The 15180-nt window shown below is 41.2% G+C and overlaps 1 protein-coding gene across 1 annotated transcript in view; it reads right to left on the bottom strand.

The window, feature by feature from the left end:
• The window catches only part of LOC109913383 (huntingtin-interacting protein 1-related protein), a 254945-nt gene that overhangs the window by 33351 nt on the left and 206414 nt on the right, over positions 1-15180 (bottom strand). The window contains exons 9-15 of the mRNA XM_048611714.1: positions 12873-13013; positions 8898-8955; positions 8155-8230; positions 7614-7757; positions 6074-6147; positions 5909-5981; positions 1185-1368 (exon numbers count right to left, since the gene is read on the bottom strand). Of these exons, the coding sequence (XP_048467671.1) occupies positions 1185-1368; positions 5909-5981; positions 6074-6147; positions 7614-7757; positions 8155-8230; positions 8898-8955; positions 12873-13013 (750 nt within the window). The remainder of the gene's footprint in view (positions 1-1184; positions 1369-5908; positions 5982-6073; positions 6148-7613; positions 7758-8154; positions 8231-8897; positions 8956-12872; positions 13014-15180) is intronic.

Here is a 15180-nt window from a genome sequence, read left to right as displayed (position 1 = left end):
GGGCAGTGACAGTCTCTGATCCCTAAGGATATACAGCCCAGGCTCAGAGCTACGTTTGGTTATTTGGATGAGCCCAGTAGGGGTGGGTGGGCAAGTTGGAGAGGCCAGGGTGATAGAGGGTGCAGGGTTAAAGTAGGGGTTTGACCTTTGGGTGGGGTGGTTGCCTCTGACAGGTACTGGGAAGCCCCTAACAGAAGGCACCCGACACATTCTTTCTGAAGAACGCAGAGTGAAAGCTGCTGAGCTCCAAAGTCTTGCCTCCTACCTTCAACTGCTGCATGTAAAGTAGTAGCAGTTCTTCAGCAGCCACTTAGCTTTCATTTTATTTTTAATCAAAGTGGTAAGTCATGTTGGGACACATCTCTGGGGCAGTAGGGAGTTGAACGTGGACCTTCTGGTGTAGAGGCAGGGACACTATCATCAGACCACAAGTCCACAAATGGCCACTTTTCAAAACTGCCCTTAATGGGCCACTAAAGGGCCATGATTGACACAATGACGGACAGACTGCATGACACAATTCCCATCTGCTATAACATGAAAGATGGGTGTGGGGTGCACAGGATGGCGATGGAAACACACACCCCCAATCCCTCACCTCTAAATTCCAGGCCATGTCGTCATTCACAAACTATTCTGGAATTTCCGGTTTCAGATGGTAGCAGTTCTCCCTGCCCATTTACTCAGTGCTTGCCTTGGACAAGATCCATTCTCTGACTCAGGGGCAGAGGCAAAGATGTCAACAAGGTTGGAAAAACGCAACAAATCTTTCCAATTAAAATAATTAAATAGTCAAGATTACTTGCTGATTCCACTTGAGGCACACGCTAACGGTAGCTCCTTGCCTCAGTTTGTAGCGAGCACGGTAAGTGACATCATTGACAGGTGGAGTTCATGAATTGGTTCTTAAAGAAAAGGTTTTAAGAATCACTAATCCTTGCTAAGGCTGGTAAAGAATGGTAGCAAACAATGTGTACGGAAAACTTAAGCCTTCAAACAGGTTATGGATATTGAATTAGTCATCTCTATATAGGACAGTGGTTATTAATGAAGTAATAAGAATAGTAATCCTAAATATGGTGTTAAAGCAGGGTGTGTTCCATTTAAGTTGAAAGCCACACCCATTGGATCAACGGCCTCCTGAAGCAATTAGTGGCCACAATCAGGGCGAGAATAAAACTTACTCTCTGCCTCGATCAACATGAACTGTGTTTTATCCGTATCACACTTCTGCTTCCGCAGGTTCTCCAGCTCAACCCGCAATTCCTCATTGTCGACCAGCGCCTTCTGCTTCAGTTTACGTGTCTCCTCCAGCTCAGTCTCCAAGGTATTAATCTGGGCTTTCAGTTGTGCAATGTACTTCTGGGCCTGGCAAGAAGATAGCACATTGACAAATCTATCTGTTGAAAATATCAAAACCTAAACAAAGGCATTAGTCTCTTTCAACTGGCCCATTAGTCACTAGCAAAATAAGTATTATCCTTTCCTGTATTTACAGTGACTACTGAATGGCACCATTTTAATCCATCATAGAAACATAGAAGATAGGAGAGGGGGCCATTCGGCACTTCGAACCTGCTCCACCATTCATCACTATCATGTTGATTGTCCAACTCAACAGCCTAATCCTGCTTTCTCCCCATAACCTTTGATCCCAATCGCTCCCAAGTGCTATATCTAGTCACCTCTTGAATACATTCAATGTTTTGGCATCAACTACTTCCAGCGGTAACAAATTCCACAGGCTCACCACTCTTTGGGTGAAGAAATGTCTCCTCATCTCCGTCCTAAATGGTCTACCCAGAATTCTTAGACTGTGACCCCTGGTTCTGGACACACCCACCATCAGGAACATCCTCCCTGCATCTACCCTGTTCAGTCCTGTTAGAATTTTATAAGTCTCTATGAGGTCCCCCCTCATTCATCTGAGCTCCAGCGAAAACAATCCCAACCTAGACAATCATTCCTCATACATCAGTCCCGCCATCCCCGGCATCAGCCTGGTAAACTTTTGCTGCACTCCCTCAGGAACAAGAGCATCCTTCCTCAGAAAAGGAGACCAAAACTGTACATAATATTCTAGGTGTTGCCTCAACAATGCCCTGTATAACTGCAACAACACATCCTTGCTCCTGTACTCAAAACCCCTCGCAATGAAGGCCAACATACCATTTGCCTTCTTTACCGCCTGCTGTACCTGCATGCTTACCTTCAGTGACTGGTGCACAAGGGCACCCAGGTCCCACTGCACACCCCCCTCTCCTAATTTACAGCCATTCAGGTAGTAATCTGTCTACTTTTTTTTCTTCCAAAGTGAATAACCTCACATTTATCCCAATTATACTGCATCTGCCATTGATCTGCCCACTCACCCAACCTGTCCAGATCATGCTGAAGGATCTCTGCATCCTCGTCACAGTTCACCCTCCCACCCAACTTGGTATTAATAGGTTTCCATTTCTGCCTTCACTGATCTGAAAGCGGATACTTTGACTGTGTTTGTATCTGCAGGCTGTGGATTATCTGATGGGTCATGTCATTAAATTTTTTGAAGAGGTGATAAAAGGTAGTGGACAGGGGAATATCTATGGATGTTGTTCATATGAATTTCCAATACATAAGAGACTGTTAACTAAGGTAGAAGCCCAAGGAATTGAGAGTACACATTTCTGTCATAGCTGGTAGAGTGGCAGGTGACAGAGAGTAGGGGTAATGGGGTAGGTACTCAAATTGACAGAATGTGACCAATCGTGTCCCACAGGGATCTCCATTAGTGCCTCAATTATTTACATTATTTATTAACAACTTGGATAATGGCATTGAAAGTCATGTATCCAAATTTGCTGAAAACACAAAGTTAGGCAGCATCATAGAGAGTGTAGATGATAGTCTAAAGTCTTTGTAATTTTATGCTAGGTGAATGGGTAAAACAGTGGCCAGTGAAGTTCAACATAAGCAAATGCGAAGGTATCCATTTTGGACTGAAAAAGGATAGAACAGGGTACATTCTAGATGGCATGAAACTGAATTCAGTAGAAGTCGGAAGAGATTTGGGGGTTCAGATGCAAAGGTCTTTAAAAATGTCACAAACAGGTGCAGAAAATAATCAAGAAAGCTAATACAATACTGGCCTTTATACCTAGAGGACTGGAATACAACAGTGCAGAAGTTATGCTGCAGTTTTACAAAATCCTGGATAGACCCCATTTGGAATGCTATGAGCATATTTAGGTACCACACCTCAGGAACGATGTATTGGCCTTGGAGGGAAGCAGGCTTACAAGAATGATAACTTAACCCCTGAAGTCCAGGTATGAGGAGAAATTATACAAATGAGGCCTGTTTTCACTAGAATTTAGAAGGTTAAGGGGTGATCTGATTGGGCTCTTCAAGATATTAACAGGAAAAGACAAGGTGGGTAAAGATGAAATATTTCCACTGTTTGGAGATTCAAGAACAGGGAGCTATAGTCTGAGAATTAGGGCCAGACGGTTAGGAAAGATGTTAGAGAGCACTTCTACGCACAAATGATGACATATGTTTGGAACGCTCATTCACAAATAGCAGTGGATACTGGATCAGTTGTTATTCTTAGATCAGAGAGAATTTTTTTATTAAGCAAAGACATTAAGAGATAAATGCCAAAGGCAGCTATGTGGAGTTAGACCACAGATCAGAGATAGTAAGAACTGCCGATGCTGGAGTCAGAGATAACACGTGTGGAGCTGGAGGAACACAGTAGGCCAGGCAGCATCAGAGGAGCAGGAAAGTTGACGTTTTGAGTCAGGATCCTTCTTCAGAAATGGGAGAGGGGGAAGGGAGCTCTGAAGTAAATAGAGAGAGGAGGGTTGGGGCTGGGGAAGGTAGGTGGGATGGTGATAGGTGTATGCAGATAGGGAGTGGTGGGGATTGGTCAGTGAGGTGGGAGGAGCGGATAGGTGGGAGAGAAGATGGACAGGTTGTGTCAGGTCAAGGAGGCGGGGATGGTCATGGGATGAGGCCGGTGGGGGGTGGATTTTGAAAGTGGTAAAGTCCACATTGAGACCATTGGGCTGTAGGCTCCCAAGGCGGAATATGAGGTGCTGCTCCTCAGTTTGCCAGTGTCATTATGGCACTGGAGGAGGCCCAGTACGGACAGGTCACCCAGGGAGTGGGAGGGGGAGGTGAAATGGTTCGCAACTGGAAAGTGTTGTGGTTTGTCATGAACAGAGCACAGGTGCTCTACAAAGCGGTCTCCGAGTCTCCACTTAGTCTCATTGATGTAGACGAGGCCACATTGGGGGACCACAGATCAGCCATGATCTCATTGAATGTTGGCACAGGCTTGAGGGGTTGAATGGCCTATTCCTGTTCCAATGTTCCTGTTAGGCTGACATAATTTTGGTCGAGTGCTAAGTAAAGAAAGAAAAAATATAATCTTAATGAAGTGGATAAGGTGGTCAAGATCGCATTTTCTGCCCATGCCTAGTTAGGAAAATGTAAAACACAACTAGATTTCAGAGTCATATTAGCATGCATATTATACATTGCCTGACAGCATTAAGCAATATAGTGTACTTGGGAGTGGATACTGATCAAACCACGTACTGGCAGCAGGCTCTCAATCAGGTTTTTATAACTGAACAGCAAAGGTTATGGTTATTTTCAACAGATAAACCACAAAAGATGAATTCAGTTTCACAGTTTGCATTGGTAGATTTGAACTTTATGGTCATTCTCAGGCTGTATCTGAAGTATCACACCCCAAGTAGAATAAAGTATTGACTATGCTGTTGACCAGACTTGAAAGGCAGATCGTTCCTATTTGATGGGGGTGCACAGCTGGTAAAAATCTGACCAGCCAAGTCTGTAACAGAGAATCAATCCATTATCAACAATCTTCTACCTCCATTGAAGCCGAAAGCCTTGTCCATAACGGTTCCATTCAAATTAATTATGTTTGAAAGTTTAGGAGAGATCTAAGGATTGAATTCTGCAGCTAAGGCTATAGGTTACCAATGGTAGAGGGCTAAGGATAGAGAATGCACAAAGGGCCAGCATTGGAAAAATACAGAGATCTCAGAGGAACTGTAGTAGTCAAATTGCACATGGCCATCCTATAAATAGCAAATCAGATGAGTAGAGTAGTTCACCCATTTTAGTTTAGGTAAAAAAATTTGTTGCAAAGTTAAAGCAGCCAGAAATATCAGCATACGAAATACATTCGTATTTAGAAAGCTTGAAGATACGCTGAATTTAGAATGCCACTAAGCTCGACATGTTACATTTTATCTCTGAATAGATTCAGGAGTACCTCAAAAGCTCAGTCACAGTCTGGTTTTGGAAGCACCACCACAGTCTTCATAATTCTATTTTAGACTAGCTGCTATCTTAGAACAACATTTTTCATCAACATGCTCACTTCAGGCAGATTTTCAGCTGTTGTTACTCATCTTCCACTGAGTCAAGTCTTCCAGTCTCCAGACTGTTAAAGACTAGACACATGACTGAAGCTTGCATTGGGATCCTGTAGAGGTCTGGACAAGTGAACCAACATGGAAATTACCCCAGACTTTTTAACTTCCGATGGGCAATTCCCAGCTCCATTCAGACAGCAGGATTTTGAACAAGGTCAAGTTAATAGAGAGTTTAAAGTGTGAAAACAACCCAGAAAATATTAGAAAAGCAGAATCGAGAGGTAACAAAGACATGATTGCATTTCTAGCCAATTACTCTCCATTGCTGGAAATGACAGTGCAATGTAAGAGTAAACTCATTGAAATGTGATTTCAATTGGACATAGTGCAAAAGGTAATAAAATGGTAACCCATCTTGGAGGCACAAAACCCGAAAATACAATTAAGTGCAATTTTCCTATTTATCAATCACTTTCCTTGGATCAGAATGAAATCAATAAAAGGGATCCTACCTCGGACTTTACTCTTTCTATCTCAGCTTTCAGCAGCTCCACTTCTTTCTTCAGGTTGTCAATCTGAAGATCTCTGCATGAAGAATGCACAAAGGACTATCTAAGATTTAAATCAAACAGCATTGTTTAATAGATCTGGTAAGTCTCCAAGTCCAGCCACCTTACCTATCATCTTTCACAAAACCATTATTAGTTGGGGGACCAAAAGTAGCATCGAAGATGTCCACATCCACCAAGTTCTAGAAGAAAATAAATTCATGTTTAAAGCAGTTTGATCCACAAAGATTTCTCAAGTTCTTAAAAGCTGCCTAACCAATTGTAAAAGCTTAACAACAAAAAAGGCAGCGACTGCTTGAGCAAGAGTCTCATACTAACTTGAGGCAAAAGCACAGCACCCAGGGCAGCAAAGTCAAGAGATCAGAGCTCGTGTGACAACCAGGTCTATTTCTAATTGTTCGCTTCAGAACCTCACCAGGACCTGGCACAAAATGAGGAGATGTTGGTGGCTAAGAGCAAACAGATGTCGACACTAGAAACCCAAGGAAACAGCATAAGGAGAGGAGCAATGAGAACTGGGAGTTGTGAGAGCATCCAAGATGTTCACAGCCAAGAAAGGCAATAACAGCTTATATTTGGATAGCACCTTTAAATTATTGCAACATCACTTGAGGTGCTTCCCAGGAGCAATATAAAACAAACTACAAAACATATGAAAACGTTAACTCAAATGCTGATCAAAAAGGTAGGTTAAAGGGAGGAAAGAGACATAGTGAGGGGCAGAGGTTTAGGGATGAACTGCGAAGCTTATGAGCTTGCCAACTGAAAGAATAGCCAGCATGAACTGAAATTGAAAGCAAGGAAAAGAATTTTAGAATTGAGATACTGTCAGACCAAACCCATGTACAGCAGTGAGCACAGGGGAAGACAGGACTTAGCATGTCAGGATAGAGATGGCAGAGTTTTAGACAAGTGTTGGGTTAATAGAGGATGGAATAATCAAGTTCAGAGGAAGCAATAGGATGGATGAGAATTTCAGCAGGAGGCTGAGTGGAGTCAGTGATGAAGTCTGGTGAGGTTATAGAAACCTGCAGAATGTCACATTTTTGGCATATTTGAACTACCTCTCTCCCTTGGTCCAAGAGTCAGCAGAATCTCTAGGCACCGTCAATAATTTGCTCACTTTGTGCTGCCTGTGATTAAAATTAGCTCAGGACACAAATCAAGTCACCCACACACCAACTTTTACATTTGAAAGGGATGACATCCTCCAATGCTGTCCATAAACATTACAGTTAAAATGGCATTTAATCTGAACAAAGCAAACACCATCTTTGGCAGAATGCTTGAGCCTGATATTTAAATTCTCCCATAGTCACAATAATAAAATCATGTTGCTCCCAACAATATAAAACTGTTAAAAGTTCATATGATGGATAGAAAGAGAATTGCTAAGTAGCACCTGGTTTCCTTCTTTAATTGGAATTTCCTCAGTTTAAGCAAAACCTGTTCTACTCACAATCCCTGTAAATGTAGACATATACCAGACCAGGTTAGTTTTGCTCCATCCTAACTTTCCCCAATTTATAATCACTTTCTTGCAAGTACTTTTGTGGTATTTTTATATTGGATTTGGATGTCATTTTTTAATTATTAAAAAGAACTTCCAACCTAGTACAGAGCTAAAAGAATCCCATTTACCTCTTACCTGAGTTTCAGTCACTGGAGCTGTAGAGACCTCTATAAGACTTTCTGGTTCCTCAATATCATCTGCTGGGGCCTCATCCGGGATGATCACCACTGGTTTCACATGTTCTGCCAGGGCAGAAGCTCGCAAAAAATTTGGAGGACTCTATAAAAGGGCAAAAGATGAGATGTACAGGACACTGACTTGTTCAAAATCTACTTGGGAGTACCAAGAAAAACTACTTAAATGGTGGGTTGTTTCAATAAACAGGTAGAAACTTATCTACATTTGACTAGGCAGGGGGAAATGAAAATATTGCACAGGTATATGAGGGGATCTGTTCGTACATTTATCCTGTAATCAAAAAGGATCTATGTAGAATTCACTATCTTTAGAATGAAAGTGGATCAAAAATTATTGCATGTGCACTCCAATAAAATCAAAATCATGGTCTTTCTTCAGCCAATATAACAGAAGCAAGCAGTTTATAAGAGCCAACCTAAACATGTTAAGACCTCATTAGTCTGAACAATCCTTCTATTTTGACAAGAAGGTTCCATACCTCAGGCAATTTTGGAATCTGGATTAGCCGCTTGAAATATAACATGTCACGAGATCGGCTAAAGAAACTCTTTAGGCTGTAACAGAATATTTTTAACAAACACAATCAAAAAAAAGAGACAGACATTAGTACTATGTTAATAAATAAAAAAAGGAGTCTCCTTTTACTCAATGTATTATAACATATTACCAATAATAAAATGAAACTTCCATCTAATTGCACATTCTGCTATTCTGTAACTTCTTGATGTCTCCACAGTATTTTACAGATTTCATCCCTTACAGCCAAGTCTATATAATCTGTTCTTATCAAAAGATGAAGCTGGACCCCCAGCACCAGTCCCTAAGATACACCATAACATGTCAATCAAATGGAAGTTGCTGATCCTGGTAGTCATCACAAAGCACATCACAAGAGCAATGCAAAATATTCAGCGCTTTGAGTTTGTCCTACATTGCACTGAAAGTAATATGTTTTCTCAGTCTATAATACGTGTCAATATACCGCAGGTTTGAAGATCCTGCACATTTTTTCCTTCTCTGGGGTTAGGCATATTCATAAAAGTGTAGGATCCACAGCAATGTAAACTATGCAAGTCAGAGATTACTTAGATCTCTGACAGCTTTCCAACCAGCCATTAAAATATGTGGCCATTATTAGTATGTTTTAAACTGAGATCTCCAGTTCAGCCTTTCCTGATTCATTAAGATAGTCATTGAGGCTGATTAGCAGTTCTTTGTTACCTGTGAAATTCATCATAGAATCGGTCCCTGTGTCCCTGCAAAGTGTCAGCTGGCAGACCTGTTAAAAGGGTACATAATAATGAATTTTGCCCCATTAACAATTCTACATTAATTTGCTCATGTCATGTATTGAAAACTGCGTGAAGAGTTTTCAAAGTCATCAAACTGAACCTAATACACAGGAAGGATACTGCAAAACCGCAATTATTAAAATTAAGAATTAGGAGTAATTATGGTGATGAAGCAACTTTAATAGCTGGTGTCAGGCACGGATAATTTGAGGTTGTTTAGCTGGACAGTGCCACCCATTTAGAAGAAGTGTTCATTCAAACAGAGATAGCAAGAGTCCACATTTTGAAATGTTCTCCAATGAGCAGGAGTGATAGCACCAAAGGAAAGCCACCACATTTTTAAAATTTTGTGGGATGTAGGAATCCCCTTGCAATTTCTGTACATTTTGAAGTAGGCACCTTCCTTTGAGGTAATATCCTTCCACTCCATACCTTTCCTGGAGATTCTCATACATGGATTACAGTGCCATGGTATTGAGGGCGCCAAGACTTCACTCATATTGGAGGAAAGCAGGCCAGCCTGATCCTGTCCACAATCAATGTCCACAAGAGATGATTGAAAGTCCAAAGACGTGTAGAAGAGGTGGATTGGCCATGCTAAACTTGCCCTGTAGTGTCTAGAGATATGCAAGCTGGGTGGATTAGCCATTGTAAATACGGGGTTACAGGGATAGTGTGGGTGGGTGGGGTGGGTCTAGGTGGGGTGCTCTGCGGAGGGTTGGTGCAGGTTGATGGGCTGAATGGCCTCTTTCAGCACTGTAGGGATTCTGTGATTCTGTGATTCTGAAGTACGGTGAATTCTACAGGATTAACAGTTCAGTGGAAAAACAGGAGATTATATTTTACACTTTGCATTCTGCAGTCCCCTTGGATTATATGCTGTAACCTTGGTAGTCATGGTGACCTCGTGCAGTCAGCCTGATAGCAATCTGCCGAGTTTTGCAGTGAGGTGCTGGAAAGTTCTTCATAACATGAGCTGCAAGTGAGAAAGAGGTGGGGAAAGGACCAGTTGTAGGAGGAAACATGTAGAAAGTCAGGTTTCTGCAAAAAAAGAATGCATTGACATGAAAGAATATGTTCCTCATCACAGAGTATGTCATTGCGCAACATTGTGGCGTAATGAACCTGTAAAACTAGATTTTCCACACAATTCCCTACTCATCTTTCAATTAAATGTCACACGTCTAAGCAAAGGGACCATGCAAACTTTCAGACATCTCCCCTGAAGTGGGAATGTTACACTCCTGACACTCCTTTTATTCGAGTCCAACCAGCACGAAGAGTAACTGATAAAGCAACGTCAGCTGACAGCAGGCAATCTCATTTGGAAATGGCTCTCATTCCTAAAACATCTAAACTGTTCCATACACCACTGCTTACAACGAATGGATCTGAACAAATATGTTTGTGGCTTTTCTTCATTGCAATTAGTGCACATATATATAAAAATAAAATATATGACCTTGTTGGTAAAAGTGCATCTGAAAACAATGCTATCATATACACAAAGAGAACGAAGTTCTTCCCAAGGACATTAAGATGCTTGAGTCAAGGGGTCTGCAGATGAAAAGCCAGCACAGTTTACTTGTCTACATGATTCCCCCCTCCCCCCAATTACACCACCGATGAGTAGCCATCTTTCCCCATTGTGTGCCTTTCCCAAATGAAATTTTACCAGAATCCGATCCAGAATGGACACAACTTTTGTATTAATGCAGGCATATAAACTTGTGCACCCTCCATTGCTTCAGTGTTGTTGCTCATGTTTTAGACTCAATGCACATTGTAATTCAGTACATTAAAAGCTTTGATGTGCAATAGAAACAAGCACGTTCCAGAATTGTGTCAGCTTGATTTCTAAAAGTCTGTTATCTCACTCCTGGTGTGTAAATTATTCAACACGCTGTCAGCCCCGAGGTGGCTGCAGTTTCTGGGTGTACAGCTCGATCTGCCAGCAGGAATAGGGAGTTAGCTACAACACTGAAAGCACGTGATAAAGTGAGACAGGTAAAGACCAGCCAATCCACTAAATTTCTCCCAGTAAAGCATGGTGTGACTTCTGCCCATCAGCACTGTCATTTCGCCTTGTCACCAAACAGGCACCCAACCTATTACAGAAGGCAAAAAAAACGAGAGACTTAAAATCCTCGCCCATTGAAAATTCTTCTCCAACTTCTGATCACTGTCAAACATGGTGAATGGTGACTGGGATGACAGCATCTTACAACCTACCTGCTTTCCAGATGTAGATATACTGGGCACTTTTTTGGAACTTAGCCAGTTCCTTTCTGTACACTTACTTTCACTGCAGATGATATTAACTAGTACTTTCTTGCATATAACCTAATTCATTCTACACATGCACCCACTTTAACTCTCTTTCTGGTACTCCATAGCCTATCCAGGTCAAATAGTGTCCATGCCTCATGATATAAGCTATGAAACCTCCCCATGACCAGCCGCATTACAAAATCCATTGAAACAGTTACCAGTATAAAGTGGCTTAAGGGATCTTAAATTTATTGGAGCACTTAGAGTCACTTTTTCTTTAATACATTCTATTTCCATGCCAGCACTGGAACACTCATTATTAGCCTGTTATAAAAGCTGTCAAAATAATAACATGTTTGCTGTGAATTTAATGTGCAAATTGAGGGTTTGGAAAAGCTTTTCCTCAAAGTGTTGTGCTGTATAATTTTATTAGGCCTATCTGCATCACAACTCTAATTACTGAAAGGCAAAAGCAAAACAATTGCAGCTATTGAAGAGTCTGCATCAACTTTTAAATGCAGCCACAGCATTTTGACACACCTCACATAGCCCTAAGGAAAAATAATGTAGAGTCAAAAGTTCAATGTGACGAGGATAGATCAAATGTTTGATCCTAGAGGTGGATTTTTTGGAGCTTCTTTTAGATTCATGGAGTCATACAGCATGGAAACAGACACTTCGGTCCAACAAGTCCGCACCAACCATGTTCTCAAACTAAACTTGTCCCACCTACCTACGTTTGGTCCATATCCTTCTAAACCTTTCCTATTCGTGAACTTATCCAAATGTCTCTTAAACATTATAACTGTACCAGCATTCATCACTTTCTCTGGCAGTTCATTCCACACACAAACCACTCTTTGTGTTAAAAAGTTGGCCCTGTGTCCTTTTTAAATCTTTCTCCTCTCACCTTAAAATATACTCCATAGTTTTGAACTCCCCCACACTATGGAAAACACCCTTGTCATTCACCTAGGTCAACATTTGCAAAACAAAACTAATTGTCTATCACTGCGTCATTTGGAAATGATTTTTTTAATCTGCATTTATCTGTTTAATACCTTATCTTCTGCAGGCCACAGGCTTGAAGAAGGGGTGGTAGGATATGCAAGGTTAGAAACTGATCACAAGGTCAAACAAGATACAGATGCTACGGTTCAGCCCAAGATCTCAATTTGCAAAAAGCCCTTGATAAGGAGCCTCGAAGTAGATAAGAAGAGAGTCCAGAGAATGTGAAAATCAAGGGACAAGTGATAGAATCGAGTGCCAGCTAATTTCAAGACAGAAAGCAGAGAGTGAGGGTAAACACACAATTTGGAGCAGTTTTAGGGCATTCGACCCCTCAAGCCTGCTCCACCATTCAATATGATTATAATAAAATACAGAAAACACAGAGGAACTTGGAATTTCTTCCTGCACCAAAACTACTCAAGGAGTCAACCTGCAGAAGCAAAATATTCCAGGGGGATTAAAAACGGTTTCAGCAAAATTATTGCATGTAAAGAACATTTAATTGAGATCTCTATTCTACTCTGGTGAAGATTACTTAGATCAAATCAATATTCCTCATAATTTATTTTATTTATAACTTCCACCAATGTCAAGCAATGCTGCAGAAATCCCAGATACTTACAAGAATGGAGTTTGAACATTAGCGTTACAGTGTAGTGGTAAAGGTGACTGCAATCCTGGATCACCTGAATGAGAGGAGCCAGGCGGCACTGACCAGAGGGTGTCTGTGATACTGCATAGGATGTATCCAGGGATCTGAATACTGCAAACAAGATGGAAACAAAACAGTAATGTTAAAAAGATATCTTTGTAACTTCTCGAGCGTTATGTTGCTTTTCACTGTGCGATGGCAGGGATAGGGCAGTTTATATTGCAGCCGGTATTGCCATTTTAAACAAACCTTCTGTCTAAAGTGAAAAGAGGCAGAGAAGAAAGTTAATTGTGTGAACACGTTCTATAAATCCCAAGAGACATTTGCATATCACAGTCTCATGCAGTTTAAACTAATCCCACATCAAACGACTCACTTTCCTGTGACCTTTGCTAAATCAGGTTTAAATTTAAATTACAGTTATTTGTACTTTTTTGTGGAAAAAAAACCCCAAACTGAGACAGAACTAATACAGCAGCACATACCAGTAACACTACTGCACAATGGACATTCCTGTTTGAAATTAAGTGAGACACTTTAACTCAGTAACAATTGCAATAGCCAACAAGTTTGCACCTTTGTCCACAGGCTAGAATTTTAAGACTATATTAGGGAAAATTACAGCAGAACATTAACTATAAGCCATACACATTGATCTCTGACCTAGATCCTAGCTTTCTTAACTTCTTGTCCCCTGTCATTTTCTATCTGGAATTCTCTTAGCTTCATGGCAGCAAGCAGGGAAAAAATAGTTATGACAAGGCAGTTAATAGTCCTCAATGAATCAGAGCCTTTCTTTGTTCTCAGCAATAATTCAAACTGCTCACTGTAGTGATTGTAATGAAATTAGCCAGGTGGACCTCATAGAATATGAATGGGGCTGTTAATCTGGTCCAATCAGGGAGCCCTGGCTGACAGATAAAAACAGGAGTGTCAGCTGGGAGTTGACTCTGACAAGGCTGCACCAGAGTCAAGGACTTTCCATGTGTAAATAAAGGGTGACTTGGTGACAGGATACAGGCCTCTGTGGAGTTATTTCACTCACAATGAAATTCTGAGACAAAATAGGGTCCTTTACTGAAAATGCTGAATGGATGCACCATATGGCATGCTGCTCAATGCTGCAGCACAGAGGAGACTCCAGGTTTAATTTGCCGAATAACAACTGAAATGTTACGTAGCTCGTTCAAAATAGTAAAACATCCCAAGGCACTTCAGGCACAAAATCAGTCATTGACAGCAAGCCGCATAAGGAGATTTTAAGGCAAATGATCAATATTTGATCAAAGAGGTAGGTATTAAGGAGCGAGCATTAAAGATACAGAGAGATTAATGAAGGGAGTTCCACAGATTAGGACCTTGGCATCAACCAAGATATTGTTGGTGACTTCAGAACACTGACTGCAGGAACTACAAGGAAAAGAACAGCTAGAGTTCCAGCTGCTGTTCTCACCCCCCACAATAGTTTGTGTGCACACAGATATCTGGTAAGTGGCTTGACTATGACTTACTCCACCATGATCAAATGACTACCCAAAGTTTAGGCTCACATCCAAGAATGATTGCAAGGAACTCAGATGATACCAGTACCTGTACAGCTAGGGTGAAGGAAAAAGAGAGAGAAATAAAAGCAGAGATCAACCACAAACCTTTCCCTCCCAGCATAAAGTCCATGCTGCATGGCCCTAATGTCACCCTGGGAAGCTGACTATCATAAGCCAGGTCATGTTTTTGGATCCATTATGGCCCTATGTTTGGACACTTTTGGCTTCTTAAATTAATTTCACAGTCGGATAAAAAGTTCCTTGCCACCTTGAAAGCATCTTCGTTGACCCTGATCTAGTTACATCGTCAATTATAATTCAGGAAATTGAACTGAGGACCTTCCTGTAAATGACTATATTTGCTATTCTACTGCTCTGGGACTCTAGGAACTTTTACCTTTTTACAGTTGTAAAAAGTGCCTTGTACCCATTTGCTTGTTAATCTCACTATGTGCTAGTCTCTTTGAGGATCTACGATCATGAACCTGCAGTTCCCTCTGCCTGCACACTGCTTTAGAATGACATTATGATATCTATGTTGTCTTTCCCTGTATCCTTATCAAAATGTTTCACTTCATGTCACACTTCTCTATACTAAAGTCCATCCACATCATGTCTGCCCACTCCACCAACCTATCTGCATCTACTGATGCAGGGATGTCATGTTACAGCTGTACGAGACGTTGGTTAGGCCATATTTGTAGAACTGCATATTAGTTCGGTCACCCTGCTGT

This window comes from Rhincodon typus, chromosome 24 (genome assembly GCF_021869965.1).
Source record: "Rhincodon typus isolate 14 chromosome 24, sRhiTyp1.1, whole genome shotgun sequence".
NCBI lineage: Eukaryota > Metazoa > Chordata > Chondrichthyes > Orectolobiformes > Rhincodontidae > Rhincodon > Rhincodon typus.
Note: the sequence above shows the minus strand (reverse complement) of the source record. Positions and strands in the feature narration are given on the sequence as shown.